Consider the following 22,915-nt stretch of genomic DNA (forward strand, 5'->3'; position numbering starts at 1 on the left):
AAACAAAACACTTAGTTGAGTGAGATGTTGGTGGTTCATGCCTATAATCTGAAAACCATGCTTCAAGCCAGCCCACGAGTCTCATCTCCAATTAACCAGCAAAAAGCCAGAAGTGGAGATGTGGAGGTAAGGGATAGTTATCAGGCCCTGAGTTCAAGCGTCAGTACAGAAAACAAACAACAACAACAAAATGCCCTATTTATTAAATGCATATCTGAGGTCATTGAACACATAACTATCCACCAAGCACTGTTGAAGGCCCTGGAGACAGATTCTTCAGTGAACAAGCCAATCAAGATGATACCAAAAGATCTACCCAGTTGTGCCTGAGATGCCACCTGGGTTGAGTTGGGTCAAGGGTCTATCTGAGCTCCCAACTCCTATTTCCCCATTTTTCGATGCTTCCTTGCTGGCCTCTGACTTCCTTCCTTTTTCCTACCGTTACGAACCGTGGTGCCACAGCGACTAGAACTCTCTTTGGCTCACAGCGCAACGCAATGAATGCTCCAAAGATTAACGTAAAGACTCAAGGTTGTGTCGTGGGGGGCCCCAGCTGCTCCAGGACTCGGGTCTGTTTCGTGGAGGCCACGGCTGCTCCACCCTCAGCTGCTGCGGTGGAAGGAGGGAGCCCAGGTCAGCGCCTGGGAGAGAGCTGCAACCTGAGAATGCTGCAAGAGGACGTCCCGAGCGTGCAGCACCAGGAGCTGTCCGCGCCCCGCCCCGCCCCGCGGGCTCCGCCCCCCCATCCCGGGCCCCGCCCCCGTCCGCCGCGGGTCCCTTTAAGGACGTCGGGGCCGCGCGGCCGGGTGGGGCGCGCGCCGCGGCCTCGCTCTGGGGCCCGAGCCTGCGCGCTCGCGCCCCGCGCGCCCCGCGCGCCCCCCGCGAGCCTCCCAGCGGCGGGGCTTCTGCGCGGTGATCATGGCTCCCGGTCGGCCACGGCAGGGCCTCGAGTCCCAGGTCCCGGGGCCCACGGCGGGAGGTGGCAAGGGGCCATGATCCGGCTGGGCAGCCGGTGCGCGCGGTGGCCCCGCGGCGCGGCGGTCCCGGCGGGGCGGCGCCGGGCTTCGGGGGATCCGAGGGGCCGGGCGGGGGGTCACCGCGCCCTGCGGGTGCTGGTGGACATGGACGGCGTGCTGGCTGACTTCGAGGGCGGTTTTCTCAAGAAGTTCCGCGCGCGCTTCCCCGACTTGCCCTTCGTCGCGCTGGAGGACCGGCGCGGTTTCTGGGTGACCGAGCAGTACGACCGCCTGCAGCCCGGGCTGAGCGTGAGCGATCCCCGCCCTGGGCCCCTGCCCTCCCCCGCCGGCCGGGGGAAACTGAGGCCGCCAGCCCAGCCCCGAGCGGGGGCGGGGCGCCTTTTGCACCTGTCTTGGAGACAGAAAAGCTGTGTGACCTTGGGCGGATCACAGCCCTCGCCTTGGGGTGATCTACTGGCCAAATAGGGACCTGGGGAGGGCCAGGGAGCACAGCTCTCAGTTTCCCCAGCTGCCACGGCAGCCTTCTAACAATAACCTAACTCACCATCTTCTGCTCACTTTTCAATTCTTGGTATATTTGGCTTTAAGTATTTTTTTTTTTAACTTGGGGTGTGTGGGTATATGTGAGTGCGTGCACGCCTTGGTTTTTCTTTCTGAGATCTCTGGATCTCAGCCTCTTGGGGAGCTAGGATTATAGCCACTAGCACCCAGCATGGTACTTTTTTTTTAATTTTAATTTTTTTTTTTTTTTTGGTGGGTGATTGGGCTTGAATTCTGGGCCTAGGTTCTGCCCCTGAGCTTTTTTTTTTTTTTTTTTCTCAAAGCCAGTGGCTCTCCCACTTTGGGCCACACTTTGGGGTGATTAATTGGAGGTAAGAGTTTCACAGACTTTTCCTGCTTGGGCTGGCTTCAAACCATGAACCCCAATCTCAGTCTCCTGAATAGCTAGGATTACAGGTGTGAGCCCAGCACCCAGCTCCTCTTGTTGTTTGTTTTGTCTTTTTTTTTTTTTTGACAGTCCTGGGGTTTGAACTCAGGGCCAGGGCACTGTCCTTGAGCTTTCTCAAGGCTAGCACTCTACCACTTGAGCCACAGCACCACTTCCAGCTTTTTCTGTGTATATGGTACTGAGGAATCAAACCCAGGGCTTTGCAAGAGTGCTAGGCAAGCTCTCTATCACCAGTCCACACTCATAGCCCCCTTTTCTTCCTCTCTCTCTCTCACTCTCAAGTTATATGAAAGCCAGGAGTTTGACTTAGTGGTAGAGTGCTTACCTAGCATGCATGAAGCCTGGGTTCTACATACACAGAAGAAGCTGGTGGAAGTGGCACTGTGGCAAAGTGACAGGGCACTAACCTTGGGAAAAAAGTGTTCAAAGACAGTACCCAGACCCTGAGTTCAAGCCCCAGGATTGGCAAAAAAAAAATTAAATGATATAAATTAAGTCCTGGCTTCTGCACTACTGATTAAACCAATACCTTTACACTCTGCCCTTCTTTATTTCTTTGGATAATAATGCCTGTTAGGGTATCACAAAGAATCAGTAATGGCCACAAGTAGGTGCCATCTGACACCCTCCTTTCCCCCCACACTGCCCTTCCCCCTAAATCCAGCAAGGATAGCTGGAAATCCCAGGTAGGGATTTTTAATTTTATTTTATTTTATTATTTTTTTTAACTTTTAAAGAAGTTAATTAATTAATTAATTAATTTTTTGTAGGTCATGGGGCTTGAACTGGGCCTGGGCACTGTCTCTGAGCTCTTCAGCTCAAGGCTACCACCCTACTCTTGAGCCAAGACCCACTTCCCATTTTCTCAGGTCCTTTTGTTCTGGGCTGGCTTTGAACTTTGATCCTTAGATCTCAGCCTCCTGAGTTGCTAGGATTACAGGTGTGAGCCACCATGCTATGTAGGGATGTTTAAAGACAGAAGAGACCTTCATTTGTATATTTCAGCTATTTTGTGACTGGAATGGGATTTTATCAGGACCCTTGCTTGGCTCCATAAAGTGACTACCAGAGGCTTTATGCTGAGGAGAGAGGTGATCACCAGAAGCATTTGTGTAGTCCCAAGTTCACTGCTTTATCTCATGTAGACATTGCCATTTTTGCCAAGGAGGAACTTTGCTCTAAGTCATGAGATAGTAAGGGGCGCAGGTGGACTTGAGACTCTAGTTTATCTGTTTGACACACACTTTTAGATTTCCCCAAAGGTCTAGTTGTTTCTCTTGCTATCTTTATGAATGCCATTCCTTCTGTGTCACTACTGAGGCTTTTTTTTTTTTTTTTGCCAGTCCTGGGGATGGTGCCAAGGAATCCAATCCAGGTCTTTGTGCACACTAGGCAAGCACTCTACCACTACGCCAAACTCCTGGCCACTTTTTATGAATGCCATTTATTTTGACTTCAAAAAGCCACTTCCACAATGACTTGGTTTGCTGAGAGACAGGCATTAGTGAACCCAGCAACTAAACTAGCCTCTCCTGGTGCTGAGACTTAATTAAAACTTTTCATTCTGAAGTCAGGAGACAATGGCTCACGCCTATAATCCTAGCTACTCGGGAGCCTGAGAACTGAGGATTGTTCAAAGCCAGCCTGGGCAGAAAACTCTCCAGGAGACTTATTTCCAATTAGCCAAACCAGAAGTAGAGTTGTGGCTCAAACTGGCAGAGCACTAGCTTTGAGCAAAGGAACTCAGGGGTAGCACCCAGGCCCTGGGTTCAAGCCTCACCAGCACAACAAACAAACCTTTTTTTTTTACTCCAGAGGATTCTAGTTTGAGGCTAGCCCTGGTTCTAGAGACCCTATCCCAACAGAAAAAAGCTGGACACATTGGCATGTCTGCCATCTCAGGTATAGCTGGAAGCAGAGAAGCAAAGCACAGGCCAGCCTAGACAAAAAAAAATGAGACCCTATGTCAAAAGTTACAAAAACAGGGCTGGGAGTTTGGCATAGTGGTAGAGTGCTTGCCTAGCATGCATGAAGACCCAGGTTCGATTCTTTGGTACCACATACATAGAAAAAAGCTGGAAGTGGTGCTGAGCCTCAAGTGGTAGAGCTCTAGCCTTGATAAAGTCCAAGGACAGTGCTCAGTCCCTGTGCTCAAGCCCAGGACTGGCAAAAAAACAAAATGTACAAAAACAGGGTCCCGGAGTTTGACCTAGTAGTAGAGTGCTTGCCTAGCACGGACAAAGACCTGGGTTCAATTCTGCAATACCACATACATAGAAAAAAGCTGGAAGTGGTGCTGTGGCTCAAGTGGTAGAGTTCTAGCCTTGAGAAAGCCAGAGGGCAGTGCTCAGGCCCTGAGTTCAAGTCCTACGACTGGCAAAAAAATTAGAAAACCAGAAAGAGTTGAAGGTGTGCCTCATGATAGAGTTACCTGGCTAGTGAGCTCAAAGCCCTGAGTTAAAGTCCTAGTACCACCAAAATCAAACAAGGAAGAAGAAGAAGAAAAAAAAAATAAACAGGTTATCTAAGTCATTTCTTTCTTTCTTTCTTTCTTTCTTTCTTTTTCTTTTTCTTTTTTTTTTTTTTTTGCAAATCTCAGGGTTTGATTAGCCTTGAGCAAGAAAATATTCAGGGACAGTACCTAGGCTGTTCAAATCCTAGTACTCCAGTATTTACCACCTTCCCCCCTAAAAAAGAAAAAAACTGAGAAATATCCAGATTTTTAAGGCCATCTATTAATTGGTATATCCACATATAATCTACACACATCCTCCTGAATACTTTAAATCATTTCTAGATGATGGATTCTGCTGCTACAATGCAAATGCTATGTAAATAGTTTCGCCATATTGCTTAGGAAAAGTTTGTACATGTCCAGTATAGACACAATATTTTTCCCAAATATTTTCCACCCTCGGTTGGTTGAATCTGTGGATGCAGAACCTGTGGATAACAGAGGCACCACTTCCAGGGTTTTCTGTGTATGTGGTACTGAGAAATTGAACCTGGGATTTCATGTATGCTAGGCAGGCACTCTACTATTAAGCCACATTCCCAGCTTCATGAGAAAAGTTCATTTGAACCAATGGGCTAGATGAACTGAGCCCAGAGATGAAGATTGCCTTGACTAGCGTTTCCTAGTAGATCAATGCCAGGGAAGGCGTGGGTGCTAAGATGCTATCCTTAGGTGCCAGGGCCTGCATACCTGTTATATCTTATAAGGACCTTGTAAGGAAAGGCTGGGTTCCTGTTTCTATTATGTCAATGAGTCTCTTTAAGCAGAGTGGAAACCCACGGTCACATAGCAAGGACAAAGACTCTATGACTTCCCCCCACCACATGTACACACCCTCCCTCCATAGGTAAGCTTGAGTTAAGTTCTAATAGTGTCATGAAACCTGCATGGCCTTGAAGAAAATTAAGGCTGGGCATGGTGTTACATGCCAGTAATTACATGCCAGCAATTACAAGGTAGAAGCAGGAAGATTGACAGTTGGAAGCCAGCCCTGGACAACATAGTGAAATCTTGGTCTCAAAAAAACTAAAAACAAAAGCTGGGCGAGGTGCCTCACTCCTGTAATCCTAGGTACTCAGGAAGCTGAGATCTGAGGATTGCCATTCAAAGCCAGCCCGGGCACAAAAGTCCATGAGACTCTTTTTTTTTTTGCCAGTCCTGTGGCTTGAGCTCAGGGCCTGAGCATTGTCCTTGGGCTTTCTCAAGGCTAGCACTCTACCACTTGAGCCCAGTACCACTTCTGCCTTTTTCTATGTATGTGGAGTGCTGAGGAATCGAACCCTGGTCTTCGTGCATGCTAGGCAAGCACTCTTTTTTTTTTTTGCCAGTTCTGGGCTTGAGCTCAGGGTTTGAGCACTGTCCTTGGACTTTCTCAAGGCTAAAGCTCTGCCACATGAGCCTCAGCACCACTTCCGGCTTTTTTCTATGTATGTGGTGCTGAGGGCTTGAACCTGGGTCTTCGTGCATGCTAGGCAAGCACTCTACCACTAGGCCAAACTCCCAGCCCCTAAAGAATGCTTTTTTTTTTTTTGCCAGTCCTGGGCTTGAGCTCAGGGCCTGAGCACTGTCCTCGCACTTTCTCAAGGCTAGAGCTCTACCACTTGAGCCTCAGCACCACTTCTGGCTTTTTTTTTTTTCTATGTATGTGGTACCAAGGAATCGAACCCGGGTCTTCATGCATGCTAGGCAAGCACTTTAACCTCTAGGCCAAACTCCCGGCCTCCATGAGACTCTTTCTCCAGTTAGCCACCAGAAAACTGGCAGCGGTGCTGTGGCTCAAGGGGTAGGACGGTAGCCTTGAGCTGAAAAGCTCATGACAGTGACCAGGCCCAGAGTTCAAGCCCCACAACCAACAAAATGAAAACAAAAAACTAAACAAACAAACTAAAAACAAGAAAACAAACAAACAAAAACTCACTCTTGCATCTCTGCAAACTGGGGCTAGTATCCTGCGCCATTGTGGGCTGTGAAGCTCAAACAAGAGGAAGTGTCTTAGCATTGTCTTGTATTGCTCAGCGGGGAAGTGGGTACTGCCATATCTTGACTGGACTTGGAGGCACTTCCTGAACTGCACTCTCAGGAAGGATCCCTTCTAAGTGCCTAAGTCGCCTTCCTCTTGCCTGGCCACAGAAAACTACGGTTTGGCTCAGCCTCCTGAGGCAGAAAGTAGTTGAGAGATGAGGCTGGGGTGGGGGTGGGGGCATCTGATTCCCAGCTCAGCCACTGTTAGGTTATGTAACTTCAAGTAGCTATCCTCTCCATTCTTTTTTTTTTTTTTTTTTTGCCAGTCCTGGGCTTGAGCTCAGGGCCTGAGCACTGTCCTTGGACTTTCTCAAGGCTAGAGCTCTACCACTTGAGCCACAGCACCACTTCCAGCTTTTTTCTATGTATGTGGTACCGAGGAATCGAACCCGGGTCTTCATGCATGCTAGGCAAGCACTTTAACCACTAGGCCAAACTCTCGGCCCTATCCTCTCCATTCTGAGCCCCAGCTTTCTCCTAGATAAAATGAAGACCTCGTGTTGATTTTGTCTTGTGAGTTAGAGTCTTGCTATGTAGATAAGCCCAAACTTGAACTCCTGCCTTTACCTCCCAAATGGTGGCATTACAGGTGTGTATCACCATACTCAATACAAGTACTTAAGTTTTGCTTTTTTTTTTTTTTAATGCTTGTGTGTGCCAGTACTGGGGTTTGAATTCAGGGCCTAGGCACTGTCCTTTAGCGTTTTCACTCAAGGCTGGCACTCTACCACTTGAGCTACAACTTCACTTCCAGCTTTTTGGTGGTTCACTAGAGATAAAAATCTCATGGGCTTTCTTGACTGGGCTGGCTTTGAACTGTGATCCTCAGGTCTCAGCCTCCTGAGTAGCTAGGATTATAGGCATGAGCCACCAGTTCCCTATGCTTTTAAACTTTATAATCAGCAAAACCTTCCCTGCCCTTTTATAATGTATATTGTTACCCTAACACATAGCCCAGATAAAAGCACAGCTGTTCTGGTTGCATGCAGAGGAACCTAAAACTTTCCTGATTGTCCTTATACCCTACCTCCCTTACCCCTTGCTCCTGACACCAGATATACTTAAGGCTCTCCAGCTCTCATGGCCCAGCCCATGCACCCTTAGAGCTTCTACCACACTGCCCACTAGGACCAGGCCTAGTAAATGTGTGGTTCATGATCCCTGGCCTGAGGCCCCATGGAGCACTGGTGTCTCTCCTAGAGCTGACATAGGAGCCCGTGGCCCTGATACTTTAGCTGGTCACTGCTGGATCATAGCAGAAATCACATCTTCCTTAGAAACAGAGCTCCCCCCGCCCCCCCCCCCCCCGCTCACCCCTTCTCTTCTTCTTCCTCCCCTCCCCCTTCCGCTCTCTTTCCCTCTTTCTCTGTGCACTTCCCCAAGGAGCTGTCTCCAGAGGCCAGGGAAAGTTAAAATCTCCTCTTCTAGCCAGGGAGGTCAGTGAAAGGCCCAGGACCCGGCAGGTAACCCCATCTCTCTCCACTTCTCAGGAGAAGGCCATGAGCATCTGGGAGTCAGAGAATTTCTTCTTTGAACTGGAGCCTCTGCCAGGAGCCGTGGAGGCTGTGAAGCAGATGGCCAGCCTCCAAAAGTAAGTGTGTCTGCCCACCCAGGGGACCCCACTGTACAGTCTGCACCTCCCTTCTGCCACCTGGTCCTTGGCTATCCCCAGTCCTGAGCTGCTGCACAAGGGGCTGGCAAGTCAGCATGGAGGCTGACAGTTTCACAGCAGGCATGAAGGGGGAGAGGACCCCAGGCTATGCTAAGTACTGGGGAGAGAGGGGGAGCAGGAGGCATCACATGGAAGGAGGGGGCTAGGAAGAATGGAGGTATCACTTTAGAAATTTCTGCTGTAGTGAAATAAGCGAGTCCTTGGGCCGAGCCTCTCCCAGTAGTCTCTTCCGTACAGTCCCCAGAGACCAAGAGCAACAACACTTAATGTGTGTGTTCCCTGGGACCTTGTATAAAAACAGCCGTGTTGGCTTATGGTTTTTGTCCTGTACAAGTCACCATCTAACGTGGTTTTCGGTGGTGTTTAGTGTGTTCACAAACTTAAACAGCCTTCTCCACCAGAGCTTTCAGACCTGTTTTATCACTGCAATATAGAAAAACTCCAGGACCTTTAACCGCACCCAGCCACACCTTCAGTCACACCTGCTCTTCTGCAGCCTCTGCCACTACTCGTCTACCCTCTGTGTCTAATGCTTTGCCTTGTCTATGCAACTCATATAAATGGCATCAGTCAGGGTGTGTGGTCTTTGCGGGTTGGCTTCTTCACTTGGTGTAATGATTTCAAGGTTTATCCATTTTGTAACGTGTGTGTGTGTGTGTGTGTGTGTGTGTGTGTGTGTGTGTGTGTCACTGGAGCTTGAACCCAGGGCCATATGTATATTAAACAAGTGCTCTACTAAGCTACATCCTCAGTGCAAAACTTACATGTGCAGGTTACTCAGGTCTGAACTCAGGGCCTGGGCCTTGTCCTTTAGTTTTTTCGCTCAAGGCTGGAAGTCTACTATCTTGAGCCATAGTTCCACTTCTGTCTTATTGGTGGTTAATTGGAGATAGGAATCTAACAGTCTTTCCTACCCAGGCTGGCTCTGAAGTTGGATCGTCAGGTCTCAGCCTCTTTAGTAGCTATGACTATAGGCATAAGCCTATAACCCAGCACCATGATCCTTCTGATACATAGATACATACCTTCTAAGCAGCTAGAATTAATGCCTACACTGTTCAGTTTCTACTTTTGATATTTTCATTTTTAAAATTTTATCATAAAGGTGATATAGTTACATAAATAGTCATAAGTACATTTCTCTTTGAATAGCATTACCTTTTACTTTTGATGTTTTCAACTTATAAAATGTAAAATGTATCATCCCAGTGAGTCAAGAAGCGTTGTATATTGCCAGGCACTGTGGCTCACAGCTGTAATCCTAGCTACTCAGGAGGCTGAAACCCGAGGATCCAGGAAAGTCCCTGAGATTCTTATCTCCAATTAACTACCAAACAGAAGTGGAGCTGTGACTCAAGTGGTAGAGTGCCAGCTTGAGTGAAAAAGCTAAGAGATGTGCCCAGGCCCTTGAGTTCAAGACCTAAGACTGGCACATACATGTACACACACACACACACACACACACACACACACACACACACACACACACACACCACTGTGAATGAAGAGTAACTGAAGTGCTCACTTCAACAGTCCATGTGCTAAAACTGGAACTACACAAACAGTAGCCTGCTTCATTGTACAAGGTTAACATGGAAATTCGTGAAGTGGTCCATTTTTTAAAATGAAAATTGTTTTACAAACCATATTTTCCAAAGATAAAATACCTTATAGAGCTTGAGGAATGGGTACTCTAGAAATGAACTAGATAATGTCAAAATAATTATCCCATTGCAGAGGGAAAACAGCTGGGAGTTCAGGCCATCTGCTTGAAGTTGATTTACCCAGACATTTAACATCATGGGGCTCAGGGTCCCAGAGATACAGCCTGCCTGCCTTTCTGATGAACTCTTAGACAAATCTAGGGGAGTTTGTTTGGCAGGGCCCTGGTGGCTCATGAGCCTAAGATTTGCAGATCATGGTTTGAAGTCAGACAAGGCAGGAAAGTCTGTGAGTAAGCCTTTTATCTCCAATTAACCACCAAAAAGTGAGAAGTGAAGGTGTGACTCAAGTGGTAGAGCATGAGCATTGGGTAAAATAGCTTAGGGACAGTGCCCAGACCCTGAATTCAAGTCCTAGGACTGTCCCCTAATCCCCCCAAAAGTGTAGTTTTTAGCCCACACGAGTCCTAAAATCTAGAGTATGTTTTTACTAAGGAGTGGTATCACATAGGCTTCTTGGAAGTCCAAATGTCTTAAAACAGTGAAATAAAGAGTAATTGAGAAGGAAGAGGAGGAAGAAGAGAGGGGAGCCAGGCACTGGTAGCTCATGCATGTAATCCTAGCTACTCAGGAGGCTGAGATCTGAGTATCACTGTTCAAAGCCAGCAGGGCACACATGTCCATGAGACTCTTATCTTCAATTAACCACCAGAAAACCAGAAATAGCTCTGTTGCTCAAGGGGTAGGGTGGTATCCTTGAGCTGAAGAGCTCAGGGACAGTTCCCAGGCCCAGAGTTTAAGTCCTATCACCGACAGAAAAAGAAGAACAAAAGGAGGAAGAGGAGGAGGAGGAGGCGGAGGAGGAGGAGGAGAAGAGAGAGGATATTTGGGGAGTCAGCTCCTGTGAGGACAAGGGGAGAGGGAAGGGTGCAGATGCAGGCTAGGAGCGAAGAGGGACACAGTGGGAAGGGAGAGGTGAGCTCAGGCAGCTTGTGACTGGTGGTGAGAAGGGAAGGAATGCAAAGGGATTCACATGGAAAGTGAAAGATGGAGGAAGAGGATGTGTCCCAGCTACAATAGGAGCTGTGCCATGGGGCACCCCAGGGCCCTGCACCCCCCACCTAGAGTGCCCCACCCTTATACCTGTAGTGCCCTGCCCTGGTTTCATGTGTCAAGCGGAAGATGTCTCAAAGATGCAGTGAATTTCCTTTTCTAGCAACCTTCAGTCACATGGTTGCAGATGGGAAGAGCCGGGTAGCTGGGTCCTTTCAGGGTCTGCCCAGACTTCCCCCGGAGAGACGCAGGTGGAATGCAGGCAGAAGAGTTACATCTGGGGTGTTAGAAGATGTTTCCAGAGACTTCATAGGGGGGATTGTCTAGGACAAGTTGTGGGACTGAGATTTTTGGCAGCCTCAAACTAATCCCCCAGCCCTGCTGGTGGAGAAAGTTGTTGGGGACAGGGCAGAGGGGGTGAGAGATGCAGGTGGGGTGTGCACACATGTGCACGTGTGAGGCTGTGTACCGTGTGTGGCCACTGAGCATCATGACAGCTGGTAGATGTCGGCACAGAGCCAGTGAATAGAGACGATCGTGGAGGGATATAAACGGCAGATGACGGCAGCAAGGGAGGAGTGGGGGGTGAGGGGGTGAAGGTTCTATGGCTTGAGCCTCAAGACTCAGGGATTTAGAAAGAACAGTGGAAAAAAGGCAGAGACACTTTTCTCTCCCTGGACATCCTCTTTGAGGTTTGTAGGTGTGAGGAAGAGCAGCCCTCATGTGTGCTGCCACCTTTTACAGAAGCAGGGGTAGGAGCCTTGGGGCAGAGGCTGAAGGTTCAGGACCACAGCAGGCACAAGGGGCACTGGGAGCACAGACAGTCCCTGAGACTGGAGGCAATGAGCAGCATTCACCACGCCCTCAGGGACCTAGCAATCTTCCACAGGGCCTCCAGGGACCAGAGAGGAAAACACAAATCCTACAGCTCAGCTTGAGGAACCAGCAGGTATGGTGCCAGAGGCACACAGTGGCACTAATGAGGACATTTCGAACCAGAAGACACTAGTAGGAAGAGCCTATGGCCCTGTAGGGGAGGAGCAGGCATTTGGGAGGTTAGTCTGGGTCAAGGTCAGCTCCCCCATGGATAGCTGGGAATGGCCATAGCTCATGCAATTCCCATACAGTTCTCCAGGAGCCACAGCTGGAGAGCCTGGCTCCCACATAGCCTCAGTTGGAGGACTTGCTAGAACTACAAAAATTCCTCCTCATAGACAGGTTTCTTTCCTTATTCCTTGCACTGCCCTACACCACAGTTCTAATTCCCTGTATTTTCATTTTCTTCCTCTTCCTCTTCCTCTCCCCCCCACTCCTCTTCCTCCTCCTCCTCCTCCTCCTCCTCCTCCTCCTCCTCCTCTTCCTCCTTCTTCTTTTTGTGGGTCATGGGACTTGAACTTGGTCTGGTCACTGTTCCTGAGCTCTTCAGCTCAAGGCAACCACCCTACACTTGAGACAAGCCTCACTTCCCATTTTCTAGAGGTTAGAGATAAGAGTCTCTGGTCCTTTTGTTCCCGGGCTGGCTTTGAACCTTGATCCTCAGATCTCAGCCTCCAGAGTAGCTAGGATTACTGGTGTGAGCCACAGCGCCCGGCTCCCTGTACTTTTTCTTTCTCTGTTTTTGGTTCTAGGGATCTAACTCTAGACCATTCCTTCCTTCTGTCCTTCCTTTCTTCCCCTCTTTCTTTCTATCTATCTATCTGTCTGTCTGTCTGTCTGTCTGTCTATCTATCTATCTATCTATCTGTCAGTCATGGTTTTGAACTCAGGGCCAGTGCTTTTTTGGCTCCAGGCTACCACTTTGAGCCACAGCACCACTTCTGGTTCTTTTCTTTTCTTTTCTTTTCCTTTCCTCTCTCTTTCTTTCTTTCTTTCTTTCTTTCTTTCTTTCTTTCTTTCTTTCTTTCTTTCTTTCTTTCTTTCTTTCTTTCTTTCTTTCTTTCTTTCTGCCAGTCTGGGCTTGAGCTGAGGCTAGAGCTCTACCACTTGAGCCTCAGCACCACTTCCGGCTTTTTAAAAAAATTTATATATATATATATATGGTACCAAGGAATCAAACCCTGGTCTTTGTGCATGCTAGACAAGCACTCTACCACTAGGCCAAACTCCGGGCCCCACTTCTGGTTTTCTGGTGGTTAATTGGAGATGACTCTCACAGGAAGTGACACTGTGGCTCAAGGAGTAGGGTGGTAGCCTTGAGCTGAAGAGCTCAGGGACAAGGCCCAGGCCCAGAGTTAAAGTCCCACAAACCGACAAAAAAAAGAAAAAAAAGTTTCACAGACTTTCCTGTCTGGTGCCAGCTTTAACCCTAGGTCTCTGAATACAAGGCACATGCTCTATGACCTTGAGCTATAGCCAACCCTCTGCAGCCTTTTTTTTTTCCTTTTTTTAAATGTTGGCTTGTTGCCAAATGACTTTCTCTCTCCTAGGTTGTTGTTGTTGGTGGTGGTGGTGGTGGTGGTGTATGTGTGTATGTGTGTGTGGTGCCAGTGTGTGCCAATCCTGGGGATTGAGCTCAGGGCCTGAACACTGTCCTCGGGCTTTCTCAAGGCTAGCACTCCACCACTTGAGCCACAGCACCACGTTTGGCTTTTTTTATATGGTACTAAGGAATCAAAACTGAGTGTTCGTGCATGTTAGGCAAGCAGTCTACCACTAGGCCAAACTCCCAGTCCCTCTCTCCTAGTTCTTTATTCAGATTTTAGGGAGAGTTTCTGATGAACTCAGCTAATTTTTCGAGTCCAGTGCCCATCCCTGAGCTCCTTGCTTACAGCTGCCCAGGGCTACAGGGTAAGACAGAAATGCAAGCTGAAGTCTTGATGTGGAACACTGGGTTTCTCCCTTAACTGGTGCAGGCTCAGACCTGCCCCAGCATAGGCTTGGGAGGCAGGGAGGTGTGGGGGGATGGCTGCTGGCTCACTGTCCTATCTTTCCTGGCAGCACTGATGTTTTCATCTGCACAAGCCCCATCAAGATGTTCAAGTACTGTCCCTACGAGAAGGTAAGGTGTGTGTTTTGCTCCGGGCTGGCAATATGTTCCCTGGGCATCCCAGGCAAGGGCTGCTATGCTGGAAGGAAAGGCATGAGCTGGTGAACTGGGGCTCCCTCCCCACACCCCTGTCAGCAGCTCTGCTCTGGGGCAGACTCCAGCATCAGCCTAGGTGGGGCGCATGCTTCATAGGAAGGTATCTTTCTTGTTCATCAGACACACCTGGCCCAGAACGAGGCAGCAGAAGGGGAGGCAAGGGAGGGCCTAGAGGCTCATAGACATCTTTAGATGAAAAGCCCACACCCCCTTTTTTGTGGTAATGGGGATAAACTCAGGGCCTGGCATATTCTAGGCTGGGGCTCCACTCTGAACTATATCCTTAGCCCTGTATGAAAAGACTCACCAAAGTCAAGGATAGTGGTGCATGCCTCAAATCCCAGAACTCAGGAGGCTAAGGCAGGAGGATGGAACTTGAATTCTAGGATAACCAGGGCCAGATTGCATGATCGTATCTTAAAAAAAAAAAAAAAAAGAAAATCTGATCAAGGATGATTGGCCAAAGTTCATTTTGCTACATGCATACTTTTTTTTTTTTTTTTTTTTTGCCAGTCCTGGACCTGAGCTCAGGGCCTGAGCACTATCCTTGGACTTACTCAAGGATAGAGCTCTACCACTTGAGCCACCACACCACTTCTGGCTTTTTCTATGTATGTGGTACCAAGGAATTGAACCCGGGTCTTCGTGCATACTAGACAGGTACTCTACCACTAGGCCAAACTCCCGGCCCTTTTTTTGTTTTGCCACCAGTCCTGGGCTTGAGGTCAGGGCCTGAGCACTGTCCTTGGACTTTCTCAAGGCTAGAGTTCTACCTCATGAGCCTTTGTACCACTTCCGGATTTTTCTATGTATGAGGAATCAAATCTAGGTCTTTGTGCATGCTAGGCAAGCACTGTACCACTCGGCCAAACTCCCAGCCCTACATGCATACTTTTTTGTCTTATGAAGAAGTGGAATTATAGGAAATGGAGACCTTTCTGGAAATTGAGAAGCTGTAGTTATGGGGTCTAGAGGCAAGGTCTATAATCTAGCAGGAGGGGTGCAAGGATGAAGGACTCTGCAGGGTATCCCAATAGCTGCTCCCCAGTCCACCTAGACCTCCCCCTGCTCAGGGGTTAAAACTTTAAAGAAAAAATTCTGCTGAGTATCTCCACCCTCCCTTCCTCCTACCTCCACACTCAGTGGAGGCAGTGCCTCTCCATGCCTCTGTGAGGAGGGAACTCCTACTTAGGGCAGCAATTTCAGGATCATGCTAGAGCCCAGTGCCTAAGCCCTCACCACTCCCATCCCCTTTGACCCCTGTGAAGAGTCTGATCCATAGTTCAGAGTCCACTTTCTCCCATCTATGCAAGCATAGATGGTAGTTTCACATATCTCCCATGACATCTTCATCTTTAGGTGACTCATACCTATCACAGTTGTCAGTGCTGTGGGAACAGCATTGTGCAGTATTATTTAGGGAGTAATGAGGAGTCTGCACATGTTCAGCACACATGCAGTTTGGGTCTGTGGTTGCCAAAGTGTGTGGATGAGGCAGGACTGCATTTACTGGAGTGAGATTGGCAGCTGGTTTCCACTCACCCAGTCCTGTGGATTTGTACAGTAGTGACCTCCCTTTAAAAATATCTATGCAAAGAAAACAGATGACACTACGCAAAAGGAAATATACTTATTCATGGGCGTATATTAGGGTAATCCTGCTGTATATCACCTCTAAAACAACAGTAAAGTAAATTGGGGGAAAAATACCTATGCAAGCCAGGTGCCAGTGGCCCACATCTGTAATAATCCTAGCTACTCTGGAGCTGAGATCTGAGGGTCATGATTCAAAACCAGCATAGTCTGTGAGCTTCTTATCTCCAATTAACCAGCAAAAAGCTAGAATTAGAGATATAACTAGAGTGGTAGAGCATCAGCTTTGAATGAAAAAGCCAAGTCAGAATGTGAGGCTCTGAATCAAGGTCAAGGTCAATTACCAGGACATACATAAAAAATACCTATGCAGTTGCTGTAATCCTGGCTACTCAGAAGGCTGAGAGCTGAGGATCATGGTTTGAAGCCATCCGAGGCAGGAAAAGTCCATAAGACTCTTATCTTCAATTAACCATCAAAAAGCCAGAAACAGAGCTTGTAGTTCAAGTGGTGGAGTGCTTAAACAAAGAAGTATAGGTCTGAAGTACAAGCCCTACAGCAGACAGGTAGACAGACAGACAGACAGACAGACACACACACACACACACACATCTATCCAAATTCCTGACCTGTCTTCATGGCCTGTTTGCCCCTCTCCAACCACAGTGCTCCTCATCCTTTTGCTCCTATGTTATCACCCTGTTTAAATGCCTCCTTCAATTCTAGACCACCAAATCTAACATACCTTCCCAGTTCTGTCTCCTGGCCTTTGTTCTTTGTGTATCACCCAGCACCACTGGGATGATCATGTGACTTCATCTCTAACATCTGTGAGGGTGGTGACTGGCCTTCCTGTTCCCCAGAGCAGGGCCAGTCATGGGGAACACTGGGTATTTCATTGTTTAATGTGTTCAACTAGAGAGTTGTCATAAAAATGCTTCTCTTTATTTGAAACTTTATTCTGCCAGGAACTCTTTTCATTATGACTTCTACACTTACAGCTGCTCCCTGGGAGAAAGGCATGCTTTTATGATTTGATAAAGAAATGGAGACCCAGATTGTGAAGACAGCTCATTCAATGGGCCTAACAATGACACGGCCGGCAGGGCCAGTCTGCATCTGCCACCCTGAGCTGGGCCCTCAGCTGCCATCTCCTGCAAGCAGTACATGTTAGCTGGACAGGAAGCAGCACATGAGAGAAGGAGGTGACAGTCAGCAAGGGCTTTAACCTGAACACAGTATGGTTAGTTAGAAGGATGCTGGTTTGTTTAGAGAAACAAAAGGAAACTTGAAGAAGCAGGCCTCAGACAGAGGAACTAAAACTATAGAGCATCTAGGTGTCCAGGCGAAGAGGCATGCAGGACCCTGGGATCACATGGATCTCCATGAGTGCCTTTTGTCACCAAGGTTCACATTCCAGAGAGAATCTAACTTGTGATTTTCCCAGTCTCCCATCATATGAGGCATCTTTGGGTTGAATATGGATGCCTCCCCCTACAGCCCAGGGATGGATTGAGTCCCCACTCAATCCACACTGTGGGCATGGAAACCCAAGGAGGGACAGGAAGGAGCTCAGAGGTCCTGTCAGGTTCCTACACGGCAGACTAGAACAGTGTCACCCAAATAAAAGAAAAAGCAGCAGAAACCCATGTCTACACTCCTGCCACCTAGAGGAAGGAATGCTGCTAGCAGGCAACATGTTCTTTTCAGGTACCCATTAATAGCACATGCATTTAAATAAAACTCAAATTTCATATGAATTAATATCCTTTTTCAATCTGATACTATGTTTTTAGTCTTTTTTCTGTCAAATGAAATCTGCTGCTGGTAGATGGTGATGTCTAGTAACTAAGCCTTTGATTAGTACATTGTTAGAGTAACTTCCAAAAATAGGGTCGCATAAAGGAAGGGAGGACTCTGGCAGGAATCACCCAGGAAATCATATGTTTCCCACTACAGCACTGGTTAGAGTCTTCAGTTCCCACCAGGGACCATGCCGGGCCACATAGGGTCACGTGGTGGAGGAAACAGGACACTAAACAAGGTCATGAAGACAGGAGAATATGCAGTGGATTTGAGGAGCTCTGGATTGGGTTTTGCTGGATTGTCTTGGCAGCCTGGACTACTGGGACTGACTGAAAGGGGCAATTGGGTTAGGGCCAGACTACATGTGTTAACTTCTTCACAGTCTCCTATCCATCTGCTTCCTTACTCACCCATCCCAGACACCACTCATACACAAGCAGACAGGTCTCCTTGGCTGGTGGTGGCTGAGGGAGGAAGCTGTTCACAGCTCCCCTGTACCATGCCTGGGGCTAGTCTCAGGACCTGTATGTCAGGATGTGTTGCCCCCATGGTAGCCTGGTTCATACTCAAGATTCCAGGCTGCTCACAGAGCTCCAGGGTCAGCTCTGCCCACGGAGATCATCTGGCATCATAAATGTGTTTATGCGTGGGATGTCTCTGGGGCTGATTTTTCTTTAAAGGCATGGTTGCAGACCAGGAACCCATCCCCACAGCTGCTAGCTCATCCTCAGCCACAGGATGTGAGTCAGGGTGGGGCTCTATCCAGGCATCAGACCTTCCTTCTGCCTAAAGCATTTCCCCTCAGACTTGAGGTTTGCAGCTGACTGGCAGATACCACATTGACAGGTGTGCAGGCATCTGAGGTGCACACAGCCTTCACAGCAGCCTTACTGAGTGAGACTGCCCTACCCTATCTCATAGATGAGAAAACGGAGGCATGGAGTGGGGGGAGTTGCTAAGCCACTTGCTCATGATCAGCAGCAGGAAGCAATGAGCCAAGACCAAAGACCCCTTGTTCCCTGGGCCTCATCACATCTCTCCTTGGGCTCCTCCTGACCCGGAACAGAAGCAGCATGACTTTTGCTTTATTTCCTTCCAAAAGAAAAACTTTTAAACTCTATGGCAAGGTGTTATATGCAGGTGTGCCATTATTTTTTCCCTGTCCTTTTAGTACAGTGAAGAGATGATGGTGCACCAAGTGGGGGCTGGGTGGGAGGGGAGCATGTTCTGGTGCTTTGAAGGCTGGCTTCCAGGTGACGTGTCTGCCAGCGTCTGCTTTGGTTTTAAGAATAAATGTTAAAAATTCCCACCCCCTACTTGAACCTCTTCCTTTCATCTCAAATAGGAATGTAGGCCAGCTTCTAAACTTAGAAAGATAATGAATCCAGGGCGGTGTGGGGGGGTGGAGAAGGTGAAACTCAATGGTAGAACATTTGCCTATACCTGAAGACAAAGATAATGAATTAAAGTCCCTTCTACATTTTACCCCCACTGCTCCCAGGTTACCGACTTGTGGAAAGACATGTGTTCATAGATCCAGGTCAGCCTTGAACCATTTAAAGAAGCCATAGGTTCTCTCAGGGATTGGGGTCAGAGTCACACTGCCTGCAATGCGGAGGTTCACCTGCTGGGACTGCCTGCACCCTCACATTGTGGCTTATGGTGGGCTTTGCGTTCATACCACTTGTCTATGTCCAATCACTTTATAAAGAGAAGAGTTTCTTACTTTGACTCACAGTTCTGGAGGCTGACAAGTCCAAGATGAGGCTGCTGGCATCTGCTCAGCATGTAATGAGGCCTTGAAGTCTTCAACCCTTGGAGAAAGCAAAAGAGCAATCCTATGTCAGGATAGCTAATCTATTCTTGAGAGTGTGTGAACTGACTACCTCAGACTGTGGTCTCCATTCTTTTTTTTTTTTTTTGCCAGTCCTGGGCTTGAGCTCAGGGCCTGAGCACTGTCCTTGGACTTTCTCAAGGCTAGAGCTCTACCACTTGAGCCTCAGCACCACTTCCGGCTTTTTTCTACATATGTGGTACCGAGGAATCGAACCTGGGTCTTCATGCATGCTAGGCAAGCACTTTAACCACTAGGCCAAACTCCTGGCCCCTGTGGTCTCCATTCTTAAGACTCCACCCTGAGCCACACGACCCCAGGCCCTGCCTCCTACAAGCTCCACCCCCAGAAACCCCTCCCACAGACCTCACTTCCCACAGACCCTGTCCCCTGGACCCCCACCATTGCCTCACCTGAGACTTAAGCCTCAGCCTGACTTTTAGTGGGACAGACCTTCAACCTATAGCTCCAATATTTATTTATTTATTATTTTTGCCAGTCCTGGGCTTGAGCTCAGGGCCTGAGCACTGTCCTTGGGCTTTCTCAAAGCTAGAGCTCTACCACTTGAATCACAGCACCACTTCTGGCCTTTTCTGTATATGTGGTACCAAGGAATGGAACCCAGGGCTTATGCATGCAAGGAAAGCACCATACCACTAGGCCATGCTCCCAGCCCTTTTATTTCCTCTTGTGCTGGCACTGAGTCTTGAACTCAGGGTTTGGCTTTGTCCCTTAGCTTCTCCACTCAAGGCTGGCACTCTACCATTTAAGTCCAATCTGCACTTCTGGCTTTTTAGTGGTGAACTAGAGGTAGAGTCTAATGGACTTTCTTGCCTGGGCTGGCTATAGATTGTGATCCTAAGATCTCAGTCTCCTGAGTAGCAAAGGATTACAGGTAGGAGCCACTGGTACCCGTCATAGTGTTCCATTTTTAAGATGGTTCCAGATTTACCATCCTCCTGAGTATTAGGATTACAGGTATGGCCACCTAGAACACCTGGCATTTAACAGTGTCTTGAAGTTGCGGATTCTTAGCTTTTATACTGAGGTCTGGATTTCAGCAGTGACTCTACTTTAACCATAGACCATGGATAACAGCTGCGACCTCTGAGTACCTGAACAATTTTCCTCACAGCCCTCAGTGTTGGCCCCCTTCCTTCCCTGGTCAGTGCTGAGGTCCTAGGCTGACCCCTCCACATGTCTGATGTCCTTTTCTTCTCATCTTGTCCTTGCAGTATGCTTGGGTGGAGAAGCACTTAGGCTCTGACTTTCTGGAGCAGATAGTGCTCACCAGAGATAAGACTGTAGTCTCCGCTGACCTTCTCATTGATGACCGGCCAGACATCCTAGGCAAGTGTCTTGTGGCAGGGGGAGGAGCAGGTGGGCTGACCTGGGCCTCATGTACTCTTCCCTTGAGGGCCACCCTCTTGGCTGCCTCCTTGTGCCAGCTGCCCACTCCATCTTGCCAGGTGTTTGTCACATGTCCAGTCTGGAGCTGAAAGCTTGGCTATACAAAGGTCCTGTAATCAAAAGTTGGGGAGCTGTGGTGTTGGTGTCAGCCACTCAAGGCCAGCACTCAAGTGGCTGAGCAGGGCAGACTGGGAATGTGATAAAGGCCCTTCAGCCAAGGTGTGGAGACGGAGTTGCCAACAGTCCCAGAAACCATGTAGAGCAGTTCCTGTATACTGTCCCTCCTGGACACCACACCATCTGCCAGATGGGAGCTTGTGTGAGCCCCACTCGCAGACACGAGTGTGGGGCTCTGGACAGAGGTGCCCCTTTCCCATACAGGAGTGGAGGCCCAGCCCACCTGGGAGCACATCCTCTTCACAGCCTGCCACAACCAGCACCTGCAGCTCAAGCCCCCACGCCGCAGGATGCACTCATGGGCGGACGACTGGAAGGCCATCCTGGATAGCAAGCGGCCCCGCTGAGCCTCCTTTCCTACAGCCTCCACTGGGACCTGTGGAGTCTAGTGCTCTGGACTGGGGGTTCCTTCATAGCCAGGCTGAGGTGACTTCCTGCTGCATGTCCCCTCCCTTCCCCCCAGCCCTACCAGGCCTTAACCTGATCTCAGGGTAGGGCTGGGCACTGGGGAATCCTGGGACAGAGGCAGGTGCTTCCAGGTAGTTCTGATGAGCTCAGCAGCTCCTAGCTGCCAAGGACCTGGCGGGGGGGGGGGAGGGATCATTACAGAAAGGAGCTGAGGCCACTGTTCAGGTATACTGTCAGGGAGGCTCCTCAGTTGTTGGGGTGCCCTGTCCCAGAGTCTGCAGCCCATTAGCAAGGACGGCCAGGAACACGATGTTGGACATGAGTTCCCTCCAGTGGGCAGGAGCCCTCACTAGGGTCCCTCGCCTGCCTACCATCTCATCCGCTCTCGCCACCTGGTCCATCATATATCAGCACACTCAACAGCTTCCAATGGCCCCCAGGCTCTATGCTGGGGGTGATGCTGTCCTGCCTGTGGACCAGTACCAGAGCGTTTCCTTTCCTGTCTCCAGACTCCATACAGGGCCCAGCAGGAGTCAGCAGGTTTGATGTTCAATGAACGCATGAGAAATAAATTCTGTCCACATGTAACCTTATGTTTCGGCCTCTTCTATCCTCAACATCTTCTAGTATATACCCCCTAAGGAACTATGTCACAGGAGTGTCTGGGGTGGGGATTCTACACCACCGGGGGCTAGACTAAGGGGTAAAGTCCTGCCCTTGCACAGGATGCCAAATGGGGCCAAGGCAAGATGGTCCTGAGGTTGGTAGAGCTATTGCCCATAGATTGTTAGGCCCTACCCTGCTTTTAAGCACCTTTCTATAAACAAGGCACTCCTTTATCCCCTTTTTGACCATATAGGTCTAAGTCGGTCCTATCCTCTGTGTTCCCAAGGCCAAGGAAAGATGGGCCTGGGTGCTAACCTTGAGCATTTCAGCTCCAGGCTACTGCCTTACCCCTTGAGTCACAGAGTCACTTCTGGTTTCTAGTGGTTAATTGGAGATGAATCTCAAGGTCTTTAGTACTCGGGCTGGCTTTGAACCGAGATCCTCAGATCTCAGCCCCCTGAGTTGCTAGGATTACAGGTGTGAGCCACTGCACCCCGCAGGCTCTTTTTGACTCCTGGTAAAAGACAACCTGAACCAGCTGCTGCCCCAAACTGGCCTCAGACTTATAGCTCTCTTATCTTTGCCTCCTTAAGTACTAGAACTACAGACATGTGCCACTACACACAGTTCCTGATGTCTTCTTGAGCTCTGCGGGCCAGGATCCTTGAAGAGCATCTAGATTGCCCACACTGCTAAGGTGTCCCGTGTCTGGGCTCTCTGGGAAAGCTGTATGACAGCAACACCATAACAAGCACTCCTAGGGCTGCCTGGGGGCGGGGCAAGTTGGAGAGAATACAGAGGAAGGTTGTTGGCCCAGATTTCATAGTTTTCCAGCTGGGAGTCTCCAGAGTTTAGGATGGGCAGCCCCAGCTCAGGGAGAGGGGCCCCTCTGGGTTTGGGCAGCCCCACCTCTTCACAGTACCACCTGATTTAGCACTACTGTGGCCTTTTCCCCAGTGAGGAGTGTCTACAGGTCTCTGACTAGCAGTATACGGCACTGTACCAGGTGATCAGAAGCCACCAGGCCCAGGGCAGAGTCTGGGGCCCTGGGAGGAAGCCATGCCTCCAAGTCCTGGCTCTCCAGCTTGCTCTGGAGACCTTCTGTTGATGTGACACAGGCTGTCACTCATGAGCCTTCCTTGCCCAGGGC

General features: G+C 49.1%; 1 protein-coding gene across 1 annotated transcript; it reads left to right on the forward strand.

Annotated features, from left to right (window-relative positions):
- Nucleotides 1-867: 867 nt before the first annotated feature.
- On the forward strand, nucleotides 868-21,747 carry Nt5m (5',3'-nucleotidase, mitochondrial). Its single transcript, XM_090351561.1, has 5 exons — nucleotides 868-1,265; nucleotides 7,954-8,054; nucleotides 13,787-13,847; nucleotides 20,400-20,514; nucleotides 20,956-21,747. Exons 1-5 carry the CDS (start codon nucleotides 993-995, stop codon nucleotides 21,096-21,098), a joined length of 693 nt encoding a protein of 230 aa, XP_090207687.1. The 5' UTR covers nucleotides 868-992; the 3' UTR covers nucleotides 21,099-21,747.
- Nucleotides 21,748-22,915: the final 1,168 nt, after the last annotated feature.

Source organism: Megascapheus bottae, chromosome 17 (genome assembly GCF_031878675.1).
Source record: "Megascapheus bottae isolate mThoBot1 chromosome 17, mThoBot2.hap1, whole genome shotgun sequence".
NCBI classification, from domain to species: domain Eukaryota; kingdom Metazoa; phylum Chordata; class Mammalia; order Rodentia; family Geomyidae; genus Megascapheus; species Megascapheus bottae.